Raw genomic sequence first — 26,962 nt, forward strand, 5'->3', positions numbered from 1 at the left:
AATGGAAATTTTTGTATTTCAGTAAAGCCAATAATTAACTTAGATAATTAGAAGTAACCATGGTAACGTGTTATTTGACAGTTTACAAAAGGTAAGCAATATGCCGTCAAGTTAGATAATTAGAAGTATCCATGCTAATTGTTGTTTGACAGTCTAATGCAGTGGTGATTCTTGTTTGACAGTTTTCGTAAGATAATCATTGTAATACTTGATTTATAGACACAAATACATAAACTAATGTAATTTGCACAAATTTAACAATTCAAAATCATGCGTTGGATGATTTACCTTATAAAAAAAAGATAATATTACCATTGCTAAAAAGGGAGACAGTGATGATATCATTACTTAATTTCCTTGTTACATTTACGAAATGAAATATAATGAATGTTTTCTTTTTGGTGTATATTCAACATTTCCTTTTTCATCGCAGTTTACACATGTTGGAATCGATTATATCGAACGAGCGTTTATGTTCTGCATGTAATCGCTCTTTTTTTCCTCTCACACAATTTTAGGTATTCCATTCAAGTCGAAAGGAAATTATATTTCTCTAACATACTCGCAGTTTTATATAATGAAAATGTCCTTGGATGCGAGTGTGTCTCAAAACTGTAATGTAATTTTGCATTTGCCTATGTACACATAAAAAAAAATTATAATAATAATAATGACTGAAACGTTGTTTAGACACGAACGAAAAATTTCGGTTTATTCTCTTAAATTGTTTGCATTTATATTTTTCTCAGCATATCTTTATTATGATGATTCATCTTTTTAATAGCAAGAAACAATTACATTTCCTATTGAAACATGTAGAATTTTGATGATTATTTAATCCCAAGTTTTAAATAAACTTTAAAAAATACTGTTAATTATGTTAAGTATACATTTGAGTTGTTCTAATTTATTTTTTAATTGAAAGAAGACAAAAAAAATGCATACTTCTATAAAAACGAAAATAGTTAAAAACTATATAATAAATATACAAAGTGTAGTCATAAATAAACATGTTAGCCGGAGGTAACAAATTTCGAAAACAATTTTCGCAAAAATTTCGCTCGAACACAAATAGAAACTTTACCCGAGGACTTGAATTTTTTTTTCTTCCATCGACGCCATAAAAAAATATCCACTAACAACACGATAATCTTGAAATTAAGGAAATAATGCACTAAAAACTTTCTTTATCGCTTTTATTGGCAATTAAGATTGGTTTTAATTAGATTTTTTTGTTATTCTTAACAAGTATGTAAAATGTTAATTCTATAAATGCCACTTGATAAGTAAGCTTTTTAACTTAAAAAACAAGGTTGCATTGCAAATATATGCATTTTGACTGTTTACTTTTAATATAATTGCTACTACTTATCAAGTATTTAGTTTATAGGAACTAAGCTCATTTAGTTTCTATAAACAACAATTGTTTATTTGGTTTGTTTTCATAATGATCAAAGTTACATTAAAGGATTATTTTTTTTTGTAATGTCATTTTGACGTTAAAGTTTATTTGAGCCTGGAACCGAGTTCGAGTGTATTTGCATTTATTCGTGCCTTAATTGAGAAGCAGTCCGCAGGAAGAGCATTAAAATTAGCAAATCGTGTTAATCCTCGCTCGAATCCTATTTGCACGAGTCTAAAGTTCAGGTACGTCTTCTGCGAAATTCAATTTAAAGTTAGCGAAGATCGATGGAAACCCAAGGATTCCGAGCACTCTATTTTTAACAATATTTTAAGAATAACAACGCTATTGTTTGCGGTGATTTACTGAGGCGTTTCTTAGATATTGTTGTTGTTATTAATTGCGAGGAACTGTGAAATTATTATTAATGAATTGAGAGGAAATAATTTTCTGGACTATCCAATGAATAATGGATGGCAATTTGATAATAGTTTCGTGCATGTTTCACGTATATGTGAATATATGTGCACAACAGATGGAATAATATGGAGAGAAGAGAGAATTCTATACGTAGGAAAAATACTTCAGTTTCCTGGTGTTTGTTCTAGCTGGTAATCACAAGGTAAAATATAAAAAAAAGATTATATATATATATAGAAAATGAAACACAGACAATTGAATTATTCCGCGAAATTTCTTTCCTTGGGACAAGATGTAACTAATTATTTAAGATAATTACGGCAGCTTTGTATCACTTAGATTTTTTTCATATACTTACGCGCCGCTGTACGTGCATGCGCTACGTATCGTAGATATTCATGGAGGATAATTAAGTCTTAATCAACTCACCTGGAACAAAAGAAATATATACGTCGGTTAGTGATTATTATTATTGTTATTAGATGGAGCCGGTTTCGAGGATCTCCGAAATGAGCGTTTCGCGCGAAAAGCAAATACTTTAATTATTGGATGATCTGTTCGACAGATGCAGGAAGAGATAGAGAGAAGAAGCATAAAAAAAGCAGTTATCCCTGAGCGAGTGTTGCTCGAAATGCGATATCATAAGTTTCGCAGCAACAACATAGCGCAGTTTCCGAAATAATAAAACGTCGAAATATAGGTAAGAAAGCGAGTGTGTGTGTTTAACGAAGGCGCACCTCTGTGTAGATTTGTACGAATTCGTATAAGAGTTCCTAAGTGCAAACAGTCATATGGTAGAACCGGTGGTAACCACTTTCGTTTTAAGTTGGAAGAGAGGAGAGGACTGGTTCAGCGGTGCAAATCGACTGAAATCATGAACAATAAGTGATTTTAGTATCGGTGTATCGCTTGCGTTCACTTTCGAATCGGATTGCGAAAAGGTTAAAGATGATGGTTGACCGAAATATCAAAGAGAATAATTAATCGAAAGAAATGGTGAATAATCGAAGAAATGGAAAAGCGATAAATTTAATTTCTACTTTGAGGGAACGAAAGATTTGATGGAAACGCTTCAACTTCAAAATTGGTTTTTAAGTTGTTGGAGATGACAATGAAGTAATTGATTGGATAAAAAGAAAAATATTGAAAAAGATAATCAAAATAAATGCTGAAGAATTGAAAGTCATTGATGATGGAAACGCGGCAAATATTAAATTATTTTTTGAACCTGCTGTTGGATGATAAGTATGAAATAATTGGTTGGATAAATAGAGAAATCTATAAAAAAAAGAAATGTTGAAGGATTGAAAAATTTGATGATAGAAACGCGCCAAATTCAAATTTGGTTTTGCAAGATGTTGAAGATGAGAACGAAAGAAATAATTGTAGGAAAAGAAATATATTAAAGTAGATAATCAAAAGAAATGCTAAAGGATCGAAGTCATTGATGATGAAAGGCGGCAACTTTGAAATTTTATTTTAAAGCTTATTGATGATGAGTATGAAATAATTGATTGGATTAATAGAAGACTCTATAAAAGTAAAAGAAAGAAATGTTGTAGGATTGAAGTTTCATTTGATGATAGAAACGTGCCAAATTCAAATTTGGTTTTGCAAGATGTTGAAGATGAGAACGAAAGAAATAATTGTAGGAAAAGAAAAATATTAAAGTAGATAATCAAAAGAAATGTTGAAGGTTCAAACTTTCATTTCATGATGGAAACGCGTCAAATTCAAATTTGATTTTTTAGTTGTTGCAGATGGGAATGAAGTAATTGATTGGATGAAAAAAAGAATGTTAAAATAGATAATCAAAAGAAATGCTGAAAGATCGAAGTCATTGATGATGAAACGCGGGAACTTTGAAATTTTATTTTCAAGCTGTTTGATGATGAGTATGAAATAATTGGTTGGATTAATAAAGAAATCTATAAAAAATAAAAGAAAGAAATGTTGTAGGATTCAAGTTTCATTTGATGATAGAAACGCGCCATATTTATATTTGGTTTTGCAAGCTGTTGAAGATGAGAACGAAAGAAATAATTGTAGGAAAAGAAATATATTAAAGTAGATAATCAAAACAAATGTTGAAGAATCGAAGTTTCATTTCATGATAGAAACGCGTCAAATTCAAATTTGGTTTTTCAGTTGTTGCAGATGGGAATAAAGTAATTGATTGGATGAAAAGAAGAATGTTAAAATAAATAATCAAAAGAAATGATAAAGGATCGAAGTCATTGATGATGACAGGCGACAACTTTGAAATTTTATTTTCAAGCTGTTTGATGATGAGTATGAAATAATTGGTTGGATTAATAGAGAAATCTATAAAAATAAAAGAAAGAAATGTTGTAAGATTGAAGTTTGATGATAGAAATGCGACAAATTCAAACTTTTGCAAGTTGTTGAAGATGAGAAAGAAATAAATGTAGGAAAAGACAAATATTACAGTATGTTCTCATGCTGATGGAATCACGACAAATTCAAATTTTAAGCTATTGAAGATGTGAACGAAATACTTAATTGGATGAAAAAATATCTTTAATGGAAACGCGCCAATATCAAATTTTGTTTCCAAGCTGCTAGAAATGAACATGAAATAATTGGTTGAATGAACAGAAATATATACATAAAAAAATAAATGATGAGGGGTTGAACTTCCTTTATATCAAAAAAACGAAGAAACTAAAGAATTGGTTGGTCAAAAAGAGAGTGAGATTGACCTACCGCATTTAATGTGAACATACCAACAAGAAATAAAAAAATAAATAAATAATAATAAGAAGCAGCAACAGCAACGAAAAGAAAAGTCGGCGTGTTCACTTTTACTTTGTCGAAATTGTTTAATTTATGTGGTGCGAATGTGGTGGGGGTTGGAGGTAGCCCGGAAGAAATGCCGAGGCGAAAGTTCCCAAATATCACGGAGTGGTCCGTGTCTTCGTACGAAAATAAACATGAGCCTGTATGGGGGCATTAAAAACGTCTCGCGCTTGCCAAATATATATAATACATACATACATAAACTTTTACTTTTTCATCCACGATTATTTTGGAGCCAATGGGAAACGGTTTTCTCTTCCGAGATTCAATTGGCCATGGCAATTAAAACGAAACCAAGACCATACAGATTCGTTTGTAATGTTCACTCTCAATCTCGTTTCTAGCAATTATTTTTTTCTCTCCTTGTTATTATCCTTTTTCGCACAGGATGAAAACGTAATCTATTTCTAAACGAAAGTTTAAACAAACAAAAAAAAATATGTGCATCGAATCATTTCAATTTGCATCCAATGCCAGCTTTCGATAATCAAATGGGATTCGGTGCTATTTCATGTCGCCGCTTCGTAAGGATGTTTCTAATCATACACTTCCTGTAATGAATTCCAAGAATCACATGCAATTTGTTATTACGATTGATGTTATTGTTGTTATTGCGAAGAATACATAAATTACACTTGCAGCAAAATAATATCGCATTGTATTGTATTCTTTTATTATTATTTTTGTTGCTGCGATTAAACTTTTCTCAATTATTACTTGACAGCGAATGACGTTTCATTGTGAGACACTCGAAAAGATTCCATTTAAAGGTGGAAACGAAAACTTAATCGTTTTTGTTTTACTTATTTCAGCGTGAAGTTAATATATAAAAAATGTGCAGGTAAACCTCTTGGTAAATGCGTGACATTAGTACGTAGGAGTTTCGCAATCCGCCGTCTGCGTCCCACAGACCGATTCCACGTTACCAGAGTAAGAACCAAACACTTTCTCCGCTCGCAAAAGTACTCTTCCGGGATTAGAACATAATTTCGTATCTCTTCTCCTTTTCATTCAAACCTCCTTCAACCAAAACCATACTAAGAAAAACACACATTTTCCAAACCAATTACGCAAATATTACCATTTTCTAATCACACAAATCTCATATAAATATCTGCAAAAATACTTTCTACTTTTATTTGAATTTACTCTTTTTTTTTTCAACTATTTATTTATATTTTTTTTTCCTTTAATTTTCGCAATTTTCATTCGCTGCACAGAAACGTTACATCATTGCACACATTTATTTTTTTTTCTATTCATTTTCTGTTTCGATTGTGTGTAGGGCAAGAGTGTGGTTGGTAAACTTTCTTGCTGCGGTTCTCGTTCTTCGCCGGTTTTGGTGCCTCCTCGGAGATTAATTAATCGGTTTCGAGTTGGAAAAGAAACACACGCCTGCATACGCACACGTACACACCGCCATAAACCTTATACGGGGCGTTTCGATCGTTGATTTTTTTGTTCAAATGAATGGATAGAAATGCGCTTCCTCAAAACTAAATGAAATATAAAAAAGCGAGTTTAAGTCATTTGTGCGGAAGATATTCTGCAAAATATTCTCATCACATTTGGTTTAATTAAACTCATTTCAAATACTTTGATAATTAGTTATTTATTGAAGTATAAAAACATGGCAATACGTTAGATATGACAAAAATAGATGAAAACGATCAAAATGATTTAGGTATCAAAAAATTGTTGTATCAAAATATGAAAATGTTTTTTTCTTTCTTTATATCAATAATTAATTAATGAAAATACTTATTAAAATAAGAAATTATTATTTATTAATGTATGCCAATTACAGTGATTTATACAAATTCAAAGAAAAATGTCAAATTGTGAAAGGCCATAAACAAGAAATCAACCTTTATCTCTGCAGTTAATGGCGTAGCTTGAAACTCGAATCAAGATACTTATTCAATTTTATTTCGAACGCATTCCAATGCGTTTATTTCTGAAATCCCAACTTTAACGCTTTTTTTTATTATTATTATTACTATGTTCCAAATCAAATTCCTGTACAACTTAAATAATAGTTATTTAAGCTTTTTCTTTTGTTAACAATATTTGTACTTAAGTATAAAACTATTTTATTACTAAATTCAATGCAGAGTATATAAATTTTATAGTTGTCTTAATAAAATGCGCTTTTAATAGCTTAAGTTTATTGGTTCTTTTCTTTTTTCTAGATAATTCATTTTTGGAGTAAATAAATTGATAATTTATATAAACTAAGTCTATTTGGAAGTATAAACTTATTTCTAACGTATTATTATAGTTGGCTATGTTTTTTTTACAAGCAAATAGATCATCCAGCAATAATCTCATAATTGCAAGAACGAGAATTCAAATTGCGTTCCAAATGTCGTGCATTTATTTTTTCCAGGAATACGCGATGTTATTAAGACTTAAGTGTATATAAATATATATATAAAATAGAACTTGTCTGTAGATCGAGTACAAAAGTGGAATACATTATGCAAATTGTTGCGTTTCCTTGCGTACTTCTTCTCCTCGCGAAGGGTACGAGGAGAAGAATCATTTACTCTTTATTGCGGACACGTAGAATATATCTTTGGATCGATTCCCTTGTTCCTTCTATTTCTAAACTACGAAAAACATAGAAAGACGAGATCAGAACACACATTTTTAACTATCGCTTCGTGTCCGGAATATCGCGCAACGATCACGTCTCGGAAGAGAGGTGCATCTTGATCTCATCATGTTAGGAATGGAAAAACATCTCGTTTTCTGATAAGTCCAAAAAAAAAGAGTAAATAACAATTGTGAATAATGTGTTTTTTCTCTGTGTTTGAGGCTTTGAGTGTGCATTTTCTAAGAAATAAACAATTAGATTAACATGGAAACTTTTGCAGCACATGACTCAAATATTTTTATTTGTTTTCATCGTCTATCCTCAAACAATTAAAATAATTTCATACATAATTTGAATTATAATAATTTAGTCTAGTATAATTTCTGATTTCCATTTTCCAAGAATTTTTTTGACAAATTTCTTTTAAATTAAACATTTTAAAAAATTTATAATTCATTCAATTCTAAACTAAATCTATATAATAATTCGTATACAATCAATTTATATTTTAGAATATTTATTTAATAAAAAAAAAATAATTTAAAAAAAAATCTAAAATTCAAAATAATATGAAATTCACAATAAAAATTTATAAGTTAATTTTTGTTAAAAAAAAGTATCGAAAGCTTTTTAAATACAAGTGTAATTAAACAATTTGTTTCTTATTAAATTAAGGAGATAAAATTGCATGAATTTGTGGAATTAATAAGAATTAAAGAAGTGATGTAAAAGTAGTATTAAAAATTGTACGATTATTTTTTTTGTGATAATTTAGTTTATATATTTGTTATATTAACAAATATTAATAAATAAAGTTATATTAAGTGAAACATATATATTTTATATAAAAAAACTAATAATATTAAATAGTTTGTAGTAAGTTTAAATGAAAAAGAAAACAGATGTAAAAATGTAATTAAAAAAGAAATTATGATCTTTGAATTGTTTGATAAATATATTATAAATTGAAGGATTGAAATAGTATTAATATTAAATAAATTGTGGTAGGTTTAATCGATGAAGAGGAAAAGTGATTACACGAAATTGCTCGAATTTCGATTAATTTCGAAGATGAATGGTTGAGGCGTGTACGGTTTAGTTAATGATTTTCTTTTTGTTGTATGTGTGTTGATAATGCAATTTCGACTAGAGCGGAGTCACTGATTCATGTAAATAGCATCGGACCCAAATTGTCCATTATCATAATAAACACACCTCTCATTGTCGTGTCTCTAGCATTGCCACAAAATAATAATATACACACAAAAAAACGAGTAAACGCAATTCAATTGGAAGATGCGAAGGTCAAATATTGTTTATCGCTAATTAAGCCGACAAATAAATAACAACAGTTTCGATTAAAGGGTTTAAAAGTTGACGTTAATAACGTGTATAATAAGTGAGGGATGGAGAAAGAAGGTATTACGGACACATTTGCGGTTTCGGAGGAAACCCTTCGTTTCTGATGTTCGCGGAAATATATATAAAAAAAAAATAAAGTAACGAGAGAGAAAATAAAAAAAAGCGTATGGTTTTGTGATGAGTTTTGAAGGACGACGGCGTCACGTGATCGTTTTCATTGTGGTGCATTCATTACGTTTGAATTAAACAAAAAAATTAAATAATAATAATGAAGAAGGTTGTGAATTATTTTGGTTTATGTTTTTTGGTGGTTTATATTTTTTTTTGTTATTGTTTGTTGGTACGCAGGGTTGTACGTTTCGTTATATAAATGATAATCGAAGAAGGTAGTGCATAATTTGTTTCTTTAAGAGTTTTGATGTGATTCTTCGTCAAAGATGTTTCTTTTTCTTTAATTATTTTTTGTTGTTGTAGGGTCGTACCGTTTATGTAAACATGCTGCCTCCAGAGCTGTTGGTACTGGGTCCATCTGCTCGAGTCGTCCTGGGCCTGCACGTGGGTAAGAGTACCCTGCATGACGCCTATTGGTACTTGATGGGCTCCGACATTCGGAGCGGACACTGGCGGCGGTAACTGATATTCCATTAGAGATTCTTTCACAGGTACCACAAAACTCATGTTGTATATATTTATACTACTAAATCATATACTTAAATTAACATGCTAAATTGCAGCCATATCACCGAGCCGGAAGAATAGCAACTGATTGGAGACTCCTGCGAGTGAATGGGCCACACACCTCTATTCCTCTATCACGGTATTTTGAACGGATAGGTGGGGATCTGATCATGTTTCGCAAATGCCGGAAGGTGCTCCGTATTGTCTTGCATGTGCTCGTGTATATGTGTGCCTCCTCGTATACACAAACACACTCTCTCACACACAAACAACCCACACTCACTCTCTCGTACATACATACACATACATACAGCACACTCGTCGGTTTGTCGCATCGCTCCTTCTTCCTTCATTAATTAACCATTGTCCTCTTCTCATACACTTTCGCTTTTTTTTTTAATTTTTTGGCACACCAATTATATACGTTTCCCCACCAAAAAATAATAATAATAATACGAAATTAAGTACTATTTCGACATCGACTTTCTTCAAACTCTTCACGTACGAAACATTTAATATTAATAGCGTACATATTAACCATCGCTTCTTTCGGAACCAAATAAACGTATAATCTGCTTCATTATTAATTCATGTTTGCACTTCTTCTTTTACCGAAAGAAATACTTCCTACATACATCGTTTTTTTAGTCATTTTTCATATTAATTAAAAGAAATTATAAAATATTTTTTAATATTTTATCTTAGCTAAATATTTTCATTTATTTATTTTTTTGAAACATTAAAGAAAAAACTTCTTTTTTGAAGATAATCCTAAAAAAATTGCGTTAACTGAAGTTATTTGTAAATAACTTTAATTATTCTTTAATTTAGATGAAAAAATAGTTTTTGTAGTCATTTTTCATATTAATTTAAAGAAATTTTTAAAATTTTATCTTAGCTATAAATTTACCAGAATATTTTGCTTCATTTGTGTATTTTTAGGAGCACTTAAGAAAATACTTTTTTTTATCGAAGATAATTCTACAATATTTACTGAAGTTCTTTTTAAATAAATTTCAGTATTACTTTAGATTAATAATAAATTTAGAAGAATATGTTAAATGTTTGTCCAACTTTTACAAAAAAAAATACTTCTTTTTCAAAAACAATCCAACCAATTTCACGTTAACCTAAGTATTTTTTTTAATAGATTCTTTAATGTTTTGCTTCATAATTTAGTAAATTTTGTCCTTTTATAGAAGAAAATACTTCTTTCTCGAAGTTAATCCTACAAAATTTGAGTCAACTGAAGTATTTCTTAATAAATATAAATATTAATTTGTTAAATTAATAAATTAGTTTTCCTAGTTATTTTTTACATTAACTTAATGAAACCATCAGTTTAGATGAATATTTTGCTTTATTATTCTTTTTTTGACTGAAGAAAATACTTCTTTTTGGAAATAATCCTGCAAAATTGGATTTAAGAAAATATAAATATAAACTTTTTTTTCAATTTATTTCATGATAATAGTTGTAAACATTTTCCATTTGAATGATTATTTTGCTGAATATTTTGCTTTATTATGTCTTTACTTATATCTGTCCTAGTTTTACCAAATAAAATACTACTAGTTCGAAGATAATACTACACAATTTGCGTTACATGCAGTTTTTTTTTATTCAAAGAAAATATAAACATTTATTTTGATATAAATAAATGAATTTAGTTATTTTTCATTTAAATTTCATAACAAATTATTAAACATTATTTAACATATTGGAAACAATTATGACCAATTTAGCTGAATATTTTTACTTCTCTATAAATTATTGTTGTAATATTTGTATTTGCTATAAGATTTCTTGACAAATCTAAGAAAATTAAACAGAAATTTGTATTTATTTAAAAAAAAATGATAAAAAAGATAAATTCATTAAAAATTGCTATACTTAAGTAAAGAGAAGAAAAAGAGTTTGCAGATATTTAAAACTTGTTCTACAATATTGCAATTCTTCATTTTTAATGTTGTTCATTTTTATTACCACTTAACTCGAATAAATCTCATAAACTATAAATAAACTACAGTTTTTCAATCGATCATAATAGTTGTGTTTACTTGTAAGTAGCTTTTTTTTGTACAAAATGTTTGTCGATGAAGAAAAATGACTATTTATTTTTTTATTAAAAAAAAACTATTTATAAGAAAATCTTTAATATACAGAAATATTAATTGAGCGTAAATTAGTAAATGTACTATTGACCTATTTCCTGTTTAAATAATAAATTTAATTGTAGCTTCAAATAGTTCATTTTTGTTTCCTGTTTGATTTATACACGAAACGTGTTATAAATTGTTATTCTTCTGACCTCTAACCTTTTTATTTAGTTCAATCGTTACACGTCTTTCTGTTATTTCCCCGTTTGCTTTATTCATATAAAATGAACTTTTTAAAATTATTATTTAATCTACAATTATTCGTACTTTATCACAAACAGTATATATAACAAATTTTGTAGAATGACAAAAAAAATACCATTACTATAAGTTTCGAGCATTCAATTAATTTTAATTAGATTTTGCTTTTTAATGACAAAAATATTGATTTATAGTTAAATATTAATTAATAGTTATATATTAAATTAGTATTATAGACATTATTATTAATACAATTAAGTATGACTAATATTTACAAGAAATGATGACTTAAAGTATTTTTTAATGGATTTAAATTTAAATGTAGACTTGAATATAACACAATTAATTGTTTTTTTTTAATTTAATTTAATTGATCATTAGACTACATAGACAATAGATCAATTAATATTTTATATAAAAAAAAACATATGGAAATTCTTAGTAAATAAAATAATAATCGGGCTTTCGAGTAAATTAATTTGCGAAAGAATAATGGAATAATGGTAATCTTATTGCAATATTGCGCAAAAGCTATTAGGGGACACTCAGCGTATTGAAAAATGGGTGCATTTGAATAACGTGTCCACGTGAATATCAAAATATAAATGATAATGTAATGTACCCTTGAGAATACCGAAATGATATGAAAATTAGATGAGCTCCAATATGAGGCAATTTCGTGAAAGCTCTTCACCCGATTGCCATACTTCTCTTCCAAGACACGACACCTACCTTCTCCCTTCACTTTACAATCTGCCCTTTACAGATATACAAGCCTACTTGATAATAATTTATTATAATCACAGATTTATTGATATAATCTAATTATTTTAATTTTTTATTTCTTTTAATTATTTTATTTACTTTATCTGATTTATTTAATTTACTTATTTTGTTATAATATTGGTTAATATTTTCAAGATATCGAAATACATGAATAATGTATATTTGATTCAATTGTTTAAACAATGATAAACAATATTTGCAAGTAAGCTATGGCGAGAAGGAAATGCAAAAATGAAGTTTAATTTAATTCAATTGTTTTAACGCTAATTTACACAATTTCTTGTAACTTTTTTTTGTATTTACTCTGTCTCATTGACATAATCTACTGAATTATTCTTTTATAAATTAATTCATTCCAAAAATGTTTCAAGTTCTGACTTTAATTTATATACAATGCGTCAAAGAAACGGGCGATTTAAAAGAGTATTTTCTGTGGTCAATTCTAATATTTATTATTGATAATAAATAATTTCGATGAATTATTGAGATTTTATAAGTTTATTCACTTTATGCATGATAGTGATGATAGTAGAGTATTTGCAGAATGAAAAAAATAAAATACCTTGTGGAATGGTTTTCTTAAAGGGTATAGCAGTTTGATGCTGTGCTAGATGCGGCGTGTGCCATGATCTGGAGTCCTGCGTCCAGGGTGGTATCTGGGGCGGAAGATGTGTGCAGTTGGCATCGTCGTAGGGAGGCGGTCTTCCTTGGTAGGCGCCAACCCCGGACGTGCTCATAGAGAAATATCCATAGTTATCCCGAGGCCAAAATGGGCCCGCGATTTTTCACACGTCCGATAAAGAGTTTAAATTGAAATTTGGCGTTCAAGATTCGCCCGACGCGACTAGATTTCCTCTCTTTTTTTATCCGCTTGGCTGAGATGCAACTCGCTTGGGTTTGTTAGCGAAACGAAGGGAGGTTTACAGAGTTTGGAAATGTATGCACGACTCGATCATATCAACCGAATGTGAAGAGACATTAATAAAAACTGGGCAAGTCGACTGCAAAGAGGGTGACTTCCAAGGAGACGGAGAGAGAGAGATTGTGTGTTAGGGGGTTGCAAACGGTGGCTACCACCACCGCACCGTGGAGCGCACGTGGATTCCGGATTCACGGTGTCGTACACGTGCTCGTGCTCGTGGTTGGTGGCGTGAAATTGCATTACAAATGTACACGTACATTTTACACATTAAACCCCGCGTTTTGCTACCAGAAAAAAAAGCACATACAGGCACACACAATTCCATTTATATTCTAAACAAAGATATTGCAAGTGCTTCATTACTCTATAAATAAACATACCAGAATTGTCTGATAATAAAGCAAAACAAATCAATATAATTATTTTGGACTGCAACTTTTCTATATATTTTTTTAAAAATTAAATATAAAGTGCCAATCATCTACTTTTTGCTAAAATTCAATTATTTGTTCTAATATAGTAAATTAATCATCCATATATGACATACATTTCTTAATTGTCGCATATAAATCGATAGTTAAGTACTTGATGGTTTTTACCAGGTACTGGTACATACTTAACTTAATAAATAAACATGTGTTATTGAATCCAACACCTAAATTTTCTGTAACTGTTAGAAAACTATAAAATTTACTAAATGTATTGTTTCTACGAAATTATTATTGAATCAGTAATAAAAAAAAACTTGCATATTTATCTCAATTCAACAAGTACTTTGGAAGTATCTTTAACTCTTTGAGAGGCTATGGTATATGCATTGTACCACCTTTTCAACATGCCTATATTTTTTAGAAAATGTCCAGGAAAGAGGAATTACCGTTTAATTTCGTTGGTTTCATCCCTTAACATGATGAATTTTTACAGGACCAAAAATTCAATGGATCAAAACACATTTTGTTTATTTGATCGGTATTTTTTTTGATTATTAATTAATTAAATTATTCATAAATGATAATATTAAATTTATAAATATTCTAATTAAAACACTGATAGTTTCATAATATGCACTGACATTTCATTATAAATACTGACGCAATAAAATGCAACCCTTGCCAATTGCAACTAATGCTTGCCGTAAGTTCCTTGTCAAGTGCTGCGTAATTCTCAACCTTTTTTAGTGCGCGCCATAACATACTTGGTTATAGTTGTACTGCGACCTAATTGGTTATAACAGAATTTTTAAGGGTAAGAGAAAGAAACTGCTGCAAGTAACAGTGTTTATTTGCAGGAAATGAAATTCTGTTTTGTAATATGTTGTTATAGTAATACTCGTCAAGTATCGAGTTTCTTTGAGTACAAGTAGCTAAATAGAAGTATTGAGAGTATTAGTATTGGATACAAAACAAACAAAACTGCGACATCTATGAATATTACAGATGCATATTCATGTTATTAAAATGCATGAGATTAATGAGATTCATTTATTATGTTCAGGAAGTAACATTTCGTTCGGCAATGTGTGTCGAGTTGAAGGAAGAGCGTTGATGTGATAAGACTCGTCAGAATTGAATGATGTTTAAAAGATAGGAAAAACGACGAACGAGATGCGGCGAACATGACCATCTGCGAAATGTAAAATACTGCATGGCAAAGAGTAAAGAAGAAATAATACGACGGAATCAAGTAACATGCAGTAAGTAAGCTTACACATATTTCGTGCCTGCCATTTCTCCGCTTGAGAACGATAAAAGTGAAAGTTACAAATTTATATGTAGGCGTCTAAGTTCCGCGGACCTAAAACCATATGTTAAAAAGTTTTTAATCTCAGCGCAGCCACGGTGGTTGGTTGGTTGGTTGGTGGAATGGTATGGTATGGCCGATACTTTCTTCATCGTGGACACTTTAGGCCAATTCTGCGGACTGAGAGCTTAATCATCGGATCTAGAGTTTGCTCCATTCCATTTAGAAAGCGGCTCACGAAATATAATCTTTGGTTACCATCGGAGCGCGACGACGGACGCAGAATATGGACCGAATTTTAGACGGAAAACGCCGTCCCGGAATTGTCGTCATGGAGACGCGAGGACGATTTTTTTTATTTCGGTATTGCTGGATGGAATAAAACAAGGAGGCTGTGGAATAACGATGTCGGGACACGTGAAGGGACACGTGCTCTGCGCCAATCTAGTCATGCGAATTCCTGCGTGAAGCAAAAGAGGTAGCAGCAATACCATGGAAACAGAATCGAAATGGTTCATATCGAGGCGGGCTGTAAAAAGGGGCAGCTCGGATCGTGCACACACATCCACAGTCGACACCTGTATTCCCATGAATTTAAATAATTTCGCTCCGCAATCACGTTACATTTTATGCAACCAAAATCACAGTCTAATTAGATAACAAGTTGCCTATACGAAATCACAGGTATATACGCATATATCATGTGCCCAAATCATCCACCAATGTACAAGAAGTACTTTAAGATTGGTCATGGCAATAATGCATTTATAAAAATGTAGCAATAAAAATTACCAATATATATTTATTCACTTAGTATGGAATTCTCCAAACCGCGAGAATTTTAATTCCATCCAACAAAACATTTATATTTGCACAACAATTACTAAATACTTACATAAATTATAAACTTTTCGTATTTTATTGCAATCTTCTATCAATAATTTTCCAAAAAATCGAAATTATTTCAAGATTTTTCGAAATACATTCATATTTTTTATTATCTGTATAAAATATATTACTCAAAAACTTTCATTACTATTAAAAAAATCCCTTAATGACATTTATTAAAACGTCATTACAATTTTCTACAAGAAACATTACAATTCACCGTTCAATTAATTATTGATACGTCTGATTTTTTTTTAAATAATAATTGCAAACATTTAATCGCACTTTGCTCGTAAATTCAGATTTCATGTCCGGTTCAAGTTCCAAGACTACAGATGTTTCCATTGCTCTCTTAATATTTTACAGTTTCCTTTAATCAAATGTTTCCATAGCAAACCGCGTTCATAAGAATAATTAATGTCATTTGTTTATTTTTTTAATTAGTGTCATTAGTTGACTATCTTCTCGAAAACTATTTAAGACAATTCTTAGTATTTCTCGAAACTTCGATTTTTTTTTCTCGTCGTTTATTTAAGTGGAGTGTTTCACAAATTCACAATTTATTTTCATCATTTTGTAAATCCTTCATTACAATACATTTATAATTCTAGATCATAGTTAAATATTAAAAACAATAATCAATAATACAAATTTAACTCTTTCTTTAAAGTAAAATAAGAATTCAAAACAGTAAAAAATTCAAATTATCTCTTTTTTTTGGGTTTGAAACGAAAACGAAACTCTCTCAAATTTCACTGAGCCATGCGCGAATGGCTTTATATCTTCGGGCTCCTTCGCTCCGGTCATTAACAGAAATGGTAATTTGAGATTTTAATCGACAAAGATTTCTACGACTATTACTATATTAAATTATTACTTAATTCATTAACATTATTACCAATAAACGTAAGTTATTAACTAAATTAATGAACCGATAATCACTGCAATTAACAAACCACATTTTGACATGCTTCTGCGTAATATATATTATTATAATCTTATATTGATTCACGATATTTTACGCACACCAGATGTTTGCACATAGTTTTTTTTTGTTAAATACAAAATACGTTAAACACTTGGAATAACACAAATGTTGTAAATAATTGAGTATTACAAACAAGTTTATTTAAAATCTAAGAGAATTGATGTAAATCTAATTTAAAAGAGACATTATTAACATCAGATTTAAAATCTACAAAAAACATTATACAAGTTTTCTACAAATTTTCTTTTTTGATTAAATTGTTTCAAAATGGGTTATTCGCGGTAAATGAATCTCGTTATGTTATTTTTCAATTAACAAAATCATCGGTTTCGCAGAAGCCGAACCGAAGGTGTAAGTAAAGTGCTTCTTTTTTTTTGGTGGAGTTAAAATAAATGGGATGGAGTATTTTTAGAAACTCTCGAATGCCAGAACCTTAAACGCACACACTCATATTTCATTCCCTTAAACTATTAAAAAATTAAACGAATTGTTAGTTTGTAATAATTTCATTGTTTTGTTATTTCACTTTCAATATTAATGTTTGTAACTAAAACTAGTTGCTTTCGCAATACCAGTGTTTTGAGTCAATTTGGGATGCCTATACTACGAAACCACAGCACGAGTATCTGAAAACTATTTATTTAAAAACTTTAACAAGTTATATGATTAACTTAAATGTATAATAATGTTTGGCAACTTAAGCATTATTTGTAGATAAAATAGGTAAAAGTAAAGTAGACATGACTGAATCACTGACTTTGTCAATAAGGAATGACGTTATCTATGACATGCTGACGTTAGTAAATATATTTGTATTTTGTAAATTTAATTCCTAACAAAAACTGGTCTAAGTGAAACTTTTCACTTTTTTAACTCATCTTTGTGACACTTTTTACCACGTAAAAAGTCAAGTACATTTAAAAAACCATTAAGTTACGAAACGATTTTGTAATAAGTCCCGAAAGACGAACGCAGGATTTAACACAAACAAAAATAAATACAGTATCGACCAATTTTTACAGCAAGGGCTCTTAATAAGAAAATTGGCCGACGCGTTTGGAACCATAAATCTTCCCGTAAATTACTAAATAGGTTCTTCTCCCATTAAAAAAAAATGAGAAGCGGTAACATTCACCGGACCGGACCTTCTCGATTTTCACGACTCTTATTCCTGATATCTTACTTGCTTATGTAGTAATTGATGTTTAGATTCCGAAGGATGGGAAAAGGACTGGCTCATCGTGTCGCAGTTGATTCGTCCTGACAGAACGAAAACATAAATTACTTACTGACGTAATTATCAAAAGGATGAAATCAATAATAGTAATAATAAAAAATGTATATGAATTAAAATAAAATAAACTTAAAGATGAATTATCAAAAAAAAAATGATGAAAAGATTATGATTTAGGCGGTAAGTTTGTCGCTTCGAAAATAGAATTTCAATGTTTCGTCATTGTCTTCAGGTAATTTTAGAAAAACTGTTCGAAATGTATGCATGTTATTAATGAATCCATGCTGTGGAAGTAAAAAGAGAAAATGTAAAATTTGAACGAGTTTTAAAAATAGACGAACGTGAAATGTAATAACAATAATTTTTTTTGATTATTATGTTTATTTATCGTGAGAGCAAGAAACGATTGTATTGGGAGCGTGTTTATCGGATCGATGGATGGTTTTATACATCGGTTGTGTATAAGCATTCAATACATGTGATAATATCCTCATGCTCCATAGATTTGGCGGAGGCTCAAATATTTCACGTGACGAGTACGCTTCGTTCCTAATAATACAGAATCTAGCAAAAAAAAAGCGTAAAGAAAGGAGTGTGAGACTGCGAGTGAGAAAGATAGAGAGAGAGAAAGAGAAGAGCGAAATATAAATACAAGAGATATTAACGATGATACAGGAGACAACAGACAAACAAAAATATTGTTGTGCGTGTTCGGAATAGCGAACGTTCGCGTTTTTAGCGATAATCGCTTACGTCGCCACCTTTGGCTGATGGTTTCGTATAACGCGAAGAATAAGTTTCGTGTAAGCAAGCGGATTTTGAAAACGAGTCGACATTTTAAAAAAGAGAAGTTCTTGAAGAAAGAAAAATATTCGACCTCCGGAACAGACTAGACGCCTCACAGAAATGCGTGTATTTTAATTCTATTTTTGGGTTTCTATTTTTTTTCAATATGACGAAAATAACGTAAATCCAATTTAAGCCCTTTAAGTAATCTAAATCGATAACGAAATAACGTTTTAATATCATTAATAAAAATGATGATTTATAACAAATACGAATCTGGAAATTTGTAATTGCTACAAACAAAAAATACTGATTTGACTAAAGTTTCGTATCGAAACGAATAGAAAAAAAAATGTTAAATCATTGTTGTGTATTGAATGTAGTAGCGTAATTTGACCATTGCCGCAGTAGTACCTAGCCATGAATAATTCGGGTTCAAAGTCTTCCACTTATCGAAGGTTAATCATGTGGGTCTCAAAATTGAGGAGTTTCCAAATGGAACTTACACGCACTCGGTTTATCAACATATTTATTTACACGCCACGCTCATAATCTGGTATGATATGCGCTTTTTTTTTCTGCTTCTTGTTAGTTGATTTTTGCCTCTTCGGTCGGTTAATTTACACAAACATTTGGCGATTATCAACGGATAAATATCGGATGACCGTTTGCTTATTTTCGTATACATTTCTCCTCTCGCATTATCTCTATCTTAATTTAAATGAATATAAGTGAAAGTGGATTTGTATATATTCATTTAATAAAAATAAATAACTAAAAAAACTAAATTGATTTGGTTTTGGACCAAACCTGTATGTTGCGCATTCGTAAGAAAGGTGCGTTTGGGCTACTTTTTTTTTAGAATTCATCGTCATTCGTGACGCTATAAAAATAAAATACGATATAAAAACCAAAGAAGTTTGTCGTTACAAAATGAATAATAACGAAATAAGTTTGTAGCTAATAAAATATGTATAAAAATGAAATAATTTTGTAGTTCCAAAATAGTTATTAAACAAACTAACTTTATAGCTCCAAAATATGTACAAAAATGTAGTAATTGTGTAGTACCAAAATTAGTACAAAAACGAAATAACTTTGTATCCAAAATAAGTATAACAACCAGATAACAGTTTGTAGCTCCAAAATTTGTACAAAAATGTAATAATTGTGTAGTTTCAAAATAATTATTAAACAAACTATCTTTGTAGTTTCAAAATTTAATAATTTTGTACTCCCAAAATAATTATTAAAGAAACTACCTTTGAAGATCCAAAATTATAAATACGAAATAATTTTGTATCCAAAATAAGTATAACAACTAGATAAGACTTTGTAGCTCCAAAATTAAAACAAAAATGTAATAATTTTGTAGTTCCAAAATAATTTTTAAACAAACTACCTTTGTAGATCCAATATTAGTACAAAAACGAAATAAATTTGTATCCAAAATAAGTAACAACTAGATAACACTTTGTAGCTCCAAAATGTGTACAAAAATGTAATAATTGTGTAGTTCCAAAATAATTATTAAACAAACTATCTTTGTAGCTCCAAAATTTGTACAAAAATGTAATAATTGTGTAGTTCCAAAATAATTTTTAAACAAACTATCTTTGTAGATCCAAAATTAGTATAAAAACGAAATAACTTTGTAAAAAAAATTAATAACTAGATAACTTTTGTAGATCCAAAATTAGTGCAAAGATTTAAATAACTTTGTAGCTTCAAAATAAGTATAAAAACTAGATAACTTTATAGATCTAAAATGAGTACAAAAATAAAATAATTTTATACCTCCAAAATACGTATAACAACTAAATAACTTTATAGCTGCAACAAGTATATGAACTTTGTATAGAAAAGGTATAGAAAATTCTGTTTGTAAGCATGCGAATACAATTTTTTTTATATTTTCAATAAAAATGCAAAAATCAATTTCAACGATGATACGGACGGACGGCATTTGCCAAAGTTCAAGTTAAGTGACATGCGCGTTCGTAATCTGTTCAGCCTTCGAACGTTAATTAAGAAATCGTTAATAGATCCCCACTCCGAATGGACGATAAAACGAATAAGTTTTCTAACAGGCCTAATCGGTTATGAAATCTGAGATAAACTGTATCAACTTATAAGACTTTGAAAAAAAAATAATAAGTCGATGCTTATGTCTTTTCCTTCCTCAGTTCCTCGATCAAGAGGAACTTTTGTTTCCATAGATATGATGATGATGAAGAGGCGCGTACTTCTATTGGGGCGATAGGCCAATCGAATTTGGTGGAGTGAAAAGCAGCCTCCCGTTGCTAAATTTCATTATCGGTGATTTTCGTGTATGTCTGGCCTCTGATATCATCGAGGCCTTTTTATAAGATTAGATGACATATATATATGTAGTAAACTTTAATCCATATCGATAAATATACACACTCCGAATGCAAGATTTTTCCACTTAACCAGATGCATTTTCTCGAATAATTACACACAAAAAAAATAATCAACAACTAAATCAATCGACAAGCAATAAACAATTGTGCATCATAATATGAAGTAATGGAATGCGTGTAGCTAAATGCAATTAGACAAAACGGTTGTAAGCGGATGAAACAACAAAAAGAAGTCATAATATATAAAGAGAATCGTCCTGCCAAAACATTTATAGTGCATAAAGTTTTATTATCGTGCCGTTTTTCGGACGGTGCCAACCGGTGGCGCATGACAAATTTACCTAAGTTATGAATACGCTGATTACCGTGTCAAAAATTAAATATTTCGGCACTTAGAAGAAGCGCGAAGAGATTTCGAAATTGTTTGGTCTCAATAACTTTGTCCTTCACTTCAAAAAAAAAACTTGAGTTATTTATAATTAAACGTATTACAATTTAAACACAAGATTTATATGAGTAATTTAAAAAAAAACTATAGTTTGCGGATAAATATTTGTTATTCTTGTGGAATTTCGATTATTAAATACGATGGAAAATACGTAATATTATTTACTTAGATTTCTATTTTGCGTATATCGGAGTTTCCCCAGAGGATTAAACAATAAATGAGATTGTAATGTGCAAAAGCGACAAAAGTTATTTAAATTACAAATACGTTGTGAAAATAAAATAATGGAATATTTGCATAGTTCGCACTTGATCTTTCATAAAATTGCATTTGAATCTTGATAAATTGGCTTCACTGAATCGTAATAATACTACAAACTAACTGGAATTACAATATATTGGAAAACACCATCAATAAATTACACGTGAGTATAAGATTTACATCGGTTTTTACTTACAACTTTTACATGTATAAAATTATAAATTAACAAGAACCTTCAAAGTTTCTGTATAAAAGCGAATAATTGTGGAATATTTCTAGAAGAATGTTTTGGACAAATTGTGGTTTGCGTAAAATTTCAAAAAAAAATCATAAGTTTGATCTTATTAAGTCAAAACTTAATTACTGTTAGAATAACTGATTTCATTACCAAGGCATCAAAAACAAAGAAATTTCTCTAATTCTGTAGATGATCAAGAAGATTTTACGAAAGAATAACATTTAGTACTTGTACATGATATTATAGAAATTAATGATAAAATGTTGTAACAAAATCAACATAATTTGATATTACTTTTTGTAACAACAATGAGAGAGATAAGTAATTGAATATAATCGGTAACTTCGTAACTTTCGTTTGTTTATTGATCAAGAAGTTACTTTAATATTAATTGCAAAACATAAATATCTAAAAAAAAACTATTCTTACAATTGGAAAATCGTAATTACGTGCATTTAATTACATGCAATTATTACACTTTGATAAACTAGGAGGCTAAAATCTACATTTAATTTAAATAAATTACCTTGAAACATCAACAACTTGTTTGTCCTGGTCCAATAGGCTTTTTCCAGATAATTCTATTAACATCTTAGTTTAAATCATATGATAATTTATAAGTTGGCTAAGAAATATATTCAGTAATGTTGAATTGAAGTGTCGGCAAATATTTGATTGAAAGTGATAAGTAATAAAAGATTTTGTTTGCCATATAATAAAAAAAATAAATAATTTATTACATCAATAATTTCCGAGTTGTTATTGCAATTATTGTAAAAATAAATGAAATTTGAGCGCAGACAGTGATCAAAGGTCTGCTGATTTACTATAGACTTTAATTCCATGCAATCAAAGGAAGTTCGCATGTTCCTTTTGTGCATTAGTTTTTAGCATCATCAATCAAATTTGTTAGTTTCTGTGCAATCTTGTTAATATTCGACCATCCAAATGTTTTTAAATAATACGTAATTATAGTAATGAGTTAACGTTTTCATTAGTCGTTTGTATTTTTCGTTGAGAAAAAAAGTGTAATTGGAAAATTGATCTATTATTCTGCAATTACTATGTTATTTATTATTAAAATGTGTTCTCGTATATGTTCAGAAATAAAAACAAGGAGGAGAAATTAAGCTTTAGTTTTGTTCTAGATGTTTAAATTGGTCAAACATTGAGAGAAATGTTTCGTAGTGAAGCGGTTAATTAGTAATGAAAATTCTCAATTAATAGCGACGCTCGATGTGTGACATGACGTGCTTTGCGTAGACGCGGACCAAAAAGATAAGACGTGAAGTAATGCGTTCACAATGAGGTTACTATGATCGGATTGGAATAATGACTTCGGTAATTTCATAATCGCTGTCGAATTTTATTGGAATATTCATGACAGGGTTGCCCAGATTCGCTTCTCAAGGACTAAAAGTTTAACCTTGTACAGAGAGACTTAGAGTAGTAGTAATATTCGATTATTTCACCACACTGGATACGAAAATAAATAATTAAGAGGCTTTTTTTTAGATTGCTCAATTCCAGTTGCGTTGATAGCGCACAGATTCTTGTACCTTCCGATACGTTCGTGTTTAGTTAATAAGCAGTTAAATAATGTATAAATAAATCTCAGATAAGAATGAGAGGTAACGACATAAGTAAACTGAAGCGTGATAAACTGTTTCTGGAGAGATAATAGATACAAAGTATAAAACCACTAGGTTTCGTCGTCGTACAATTTTTTTTTGTCTCGCCTCATCAGTGGAAAGAGAGAGAGAATGCGTATGAAAAAAAACTGTACTTGTAGAGAACGTAAAATTATTATGCATATGCTAAGGAGTTGAGTAAATATAGGCCTCAGGACTAATTTCTTTTCGAATGCATTGACTCAAATTACGAAAAGTACGCGCTTTTTAAGTAAACAACTTGAAAAAAAAAAGGAAGATTGAATATATAATGTAATGTGTATGTTACCTGCACCTGCTGCATAATTCAACCACAAGTAATATTGGTTGATAGAACTGAGCCATTCAGCATTGAACATCTTCGGTGATTCTTCACGGAAAACACTTCGAAATGTATTGTGCCTGTTGTATAGTGCACGTATTTTAACATTATGATTTTCAATGTAATGGAAAGAAACGGGCGGCAAAAAAATCGCCAATCTGCGTTGTAGAATTCTACCTTTTTTTTTCGTTGTATGTGCAGCAGAAATAATCGGGTTTTATGTGAGTCGCATGTATTATGATAGTTTTTTCCCATCGAAAACGAAAGATTCGGTTCTAATTTGAAGCGTATGAACGGGCACGGTTAATGCCCATTAACGCCGTTCTCTTTTTGGAGGAGTTTATGATAAAATAATTGTAAAACTATTTATAGGACGGCCGGCCGTTATTTTTGTAACTCATGTGACCTAATCTTTGCCAATCTTTAAGTCAAAGTCATATTTTAGTACACCTCGCACTAAATGTCAGCTTGTAAAGTGTAAGTGCCAATGAAATGCGGATGAACTTTTTGCATGTGCACACCACCGTTCGGTGACGACCAACAACAATGGTCAGTGGGATGAGGGTGTGCATTTGTTTTAATTATTTATATTCGAAAAGGGGGGAATTCGGTGCGTGACCGCGTTTTACGATTGGTCCGTCTGAATGCGAACGAGCGAAGCAAGCAAGCTTCTTGTATACTTTTGAAGACATCACGGCAAGGCCGTTGATAAAGTTCAGACGTCATGAGACTAGTAAAAATAACACTCGTATGCTCGTCTCTAAAATAGTTCAAACACGAGTTTTTGGAGCTATTATTTTAACAACTTAATTATATTTCTAGTCTAGGTTATACACAGGCTACGGCGGGCAGCGCGCATGCGTCCGCAACATTAAAAACCATGTGACTCTAATTTCCTATTATTTGGCATGTAAATAGCGAACTAATTATTAGTTATGTTATTGTTATAAATTTATGGTGTATGAGGATGTGGGGGTTGGTATGATGCTTTCAGATGGGTTTTGGTTTGGATTTGTTTTGGAGGGGTGTGGGTGTGGGTGGAGATTCGTCCAGACCAGCCCCGTCATGGTGGTCGGTTCCCCTAGAAGGGCAGCAACTCTATGGGTGGTGGTGGGAGTGCATGAGGGTATGCCTAATAAATATTAAATGAATGTAGGAGGGGTAGTATATCATCGCACCGGTAGTTCGATTTTAAAGGAGGGTTAGATGCGGAGGATGGATTGGTGCAGATTTTGAATGCGCAAGTTCCGGTCCGCTCTGTGGGATTTTGCGAAATGCCTGGGTAAAAACGCTCTTTAAATGCCAATATATGCGGCATTAGGAATTAGGGCTCGCTTTTCCTGATTCGGCTTACCATTGATTAGGGGGTAATTATGTCCCGGATGGCTCAGGAACGATTTTAAGCCACTTTCTAGGAGTATCGGTGAGCCTCGGTCCTTATAACTCATCTCACTGTCACTATCACTAAAATTATAAATTGAGCGCGGAATTTTGAAGACTTTAACCAGTGGTGGAAAACACCACTGCACGATAATACCAGACGAACGAGAGAATCGCACCAGCGATCCAGCAAAGCTGCATAAATAACACACGAGGTTCTATTAAGACCACCACAATCAATTCGTACTAAAATAGTTCGCTCGCGACATTACTGCACTCTATTGCGCCCGGTCGCTACCGACGCGATCGCACTCGATACTCCAAGGTTGATAACGGAGCTGATAAAGGAGACTCCGACGTTACGACACATCACCCATTCATGCACGCATCCATCCAGCAACTTTTACAACCTTTATTCCCATCATTTCCTCTTACATACATTTCTTTTACATATTCTATAATCCATCAAACAACATAACCATTCACGCATTGCGACGCCCGCTCGGACATCCCGATGCGCTTGCGCCTGCACGACCGCAACCAAACCTACACCTACAACCTAATCATTACACGCTTCTTCTTATTCTTTTCAAAGGTGCCTACACACTACAAAACTCATATCAAATAACTTGAAAAGTATCAAGTACGCATAATTGGCACATTAACTATTACCGTCTGCAACACAAACATTCGATACGAAAACGATACATTGAAAACTCAAACCCAATTTTAAAAAAATGCAATGACATATTTCATAGTCAAATTGGTCATATATTTTTTTATTAATAAGTAACAAAGTAAGTTGTAATGACTCATAAATAATTAACTGACAAATAAGACAAGTATTTAAATAAAGAAGTAATATATTCAAATTACAAAAAGTTCGTAAATATGCATACATTTTAAGAATCTATTTGTACTTGAGAGAAACGTCAATAAATATAAATATTTAAATATAGAAACAAGTTTTTGCGCAAACTTAAAAAAAAACTTGCGAGAAACGTCAAACGCAAGTATATTTATATATATTTATATAAAATGACACTTGCACAAATGATTTGTACTTGCGACAGGTAACTTGGATAACTACTTGATGAATAATATAAATTTGCGTGTACTTATACTTCACAAATGATTTGAATAGAATTGTGCGGCGAGTAGACGGCGCCTTTAAAATTGCTCTCATTTTCACTCTAAATCAAAAACCACAAACAAATAATACAGTCAAAACAAACAAACAAAATCACCTTAATCTAATCATTGCTAAGCAAATA

General features: G+C 30.7%; 1 protein-coding gene across 6 annotated transcripts in view; it reads right to left on the bottom strand.

Moving 5' to 3' along the window:
- The window catches only part of LOC108569362 (hepatic leukemia factor), a 43,761-nt gene extending 17,582 nt beyond the window's left edge, over window positions 1–26,179 (bottom strand). The window contains exon 1 of one of the 6 annotated variants that reach the window (XM_017930916.1): window positions 25,663–26,179. In XM_017930916.1, coding sequence (XP_017786405.1) covers window positions 25,663–25,756 — 94 coding nt within the window. In that variant the 5' untranslated portion in view covers window positions 25,757–26,179. Of the gene's footprint in view, window positions 1–9,085; window positions 9,738–12,989; window positions 13,321–24,275; window positions 24,448–25,662 lie in introns of those variants that run through there. The other 5 variants (XM_017930924.1, XM_017930899.1, XM_017930884.1 and 2 more) reach the window with 5 other exon arrangements.
- Window positions 26,180–26,962: the final 783 nt, after the last annotated feature.

Source organism: Nicrophorus vespilloides, unplaced genomic scaffold, assembly GCF_001412225.1.
Source record: "Nicrophorus vespilloides isolate i.1.1-1 unplaced genomic scaffold, Nicve_v1.0, whole genome shotgun sequence".
Lineage (NCBI taxonomy): Eukaryota > Metazoa > Arthropoda > Insecta > Coleoptera > Silphidae > Nicrophorus > Nicrophorus vespilloides.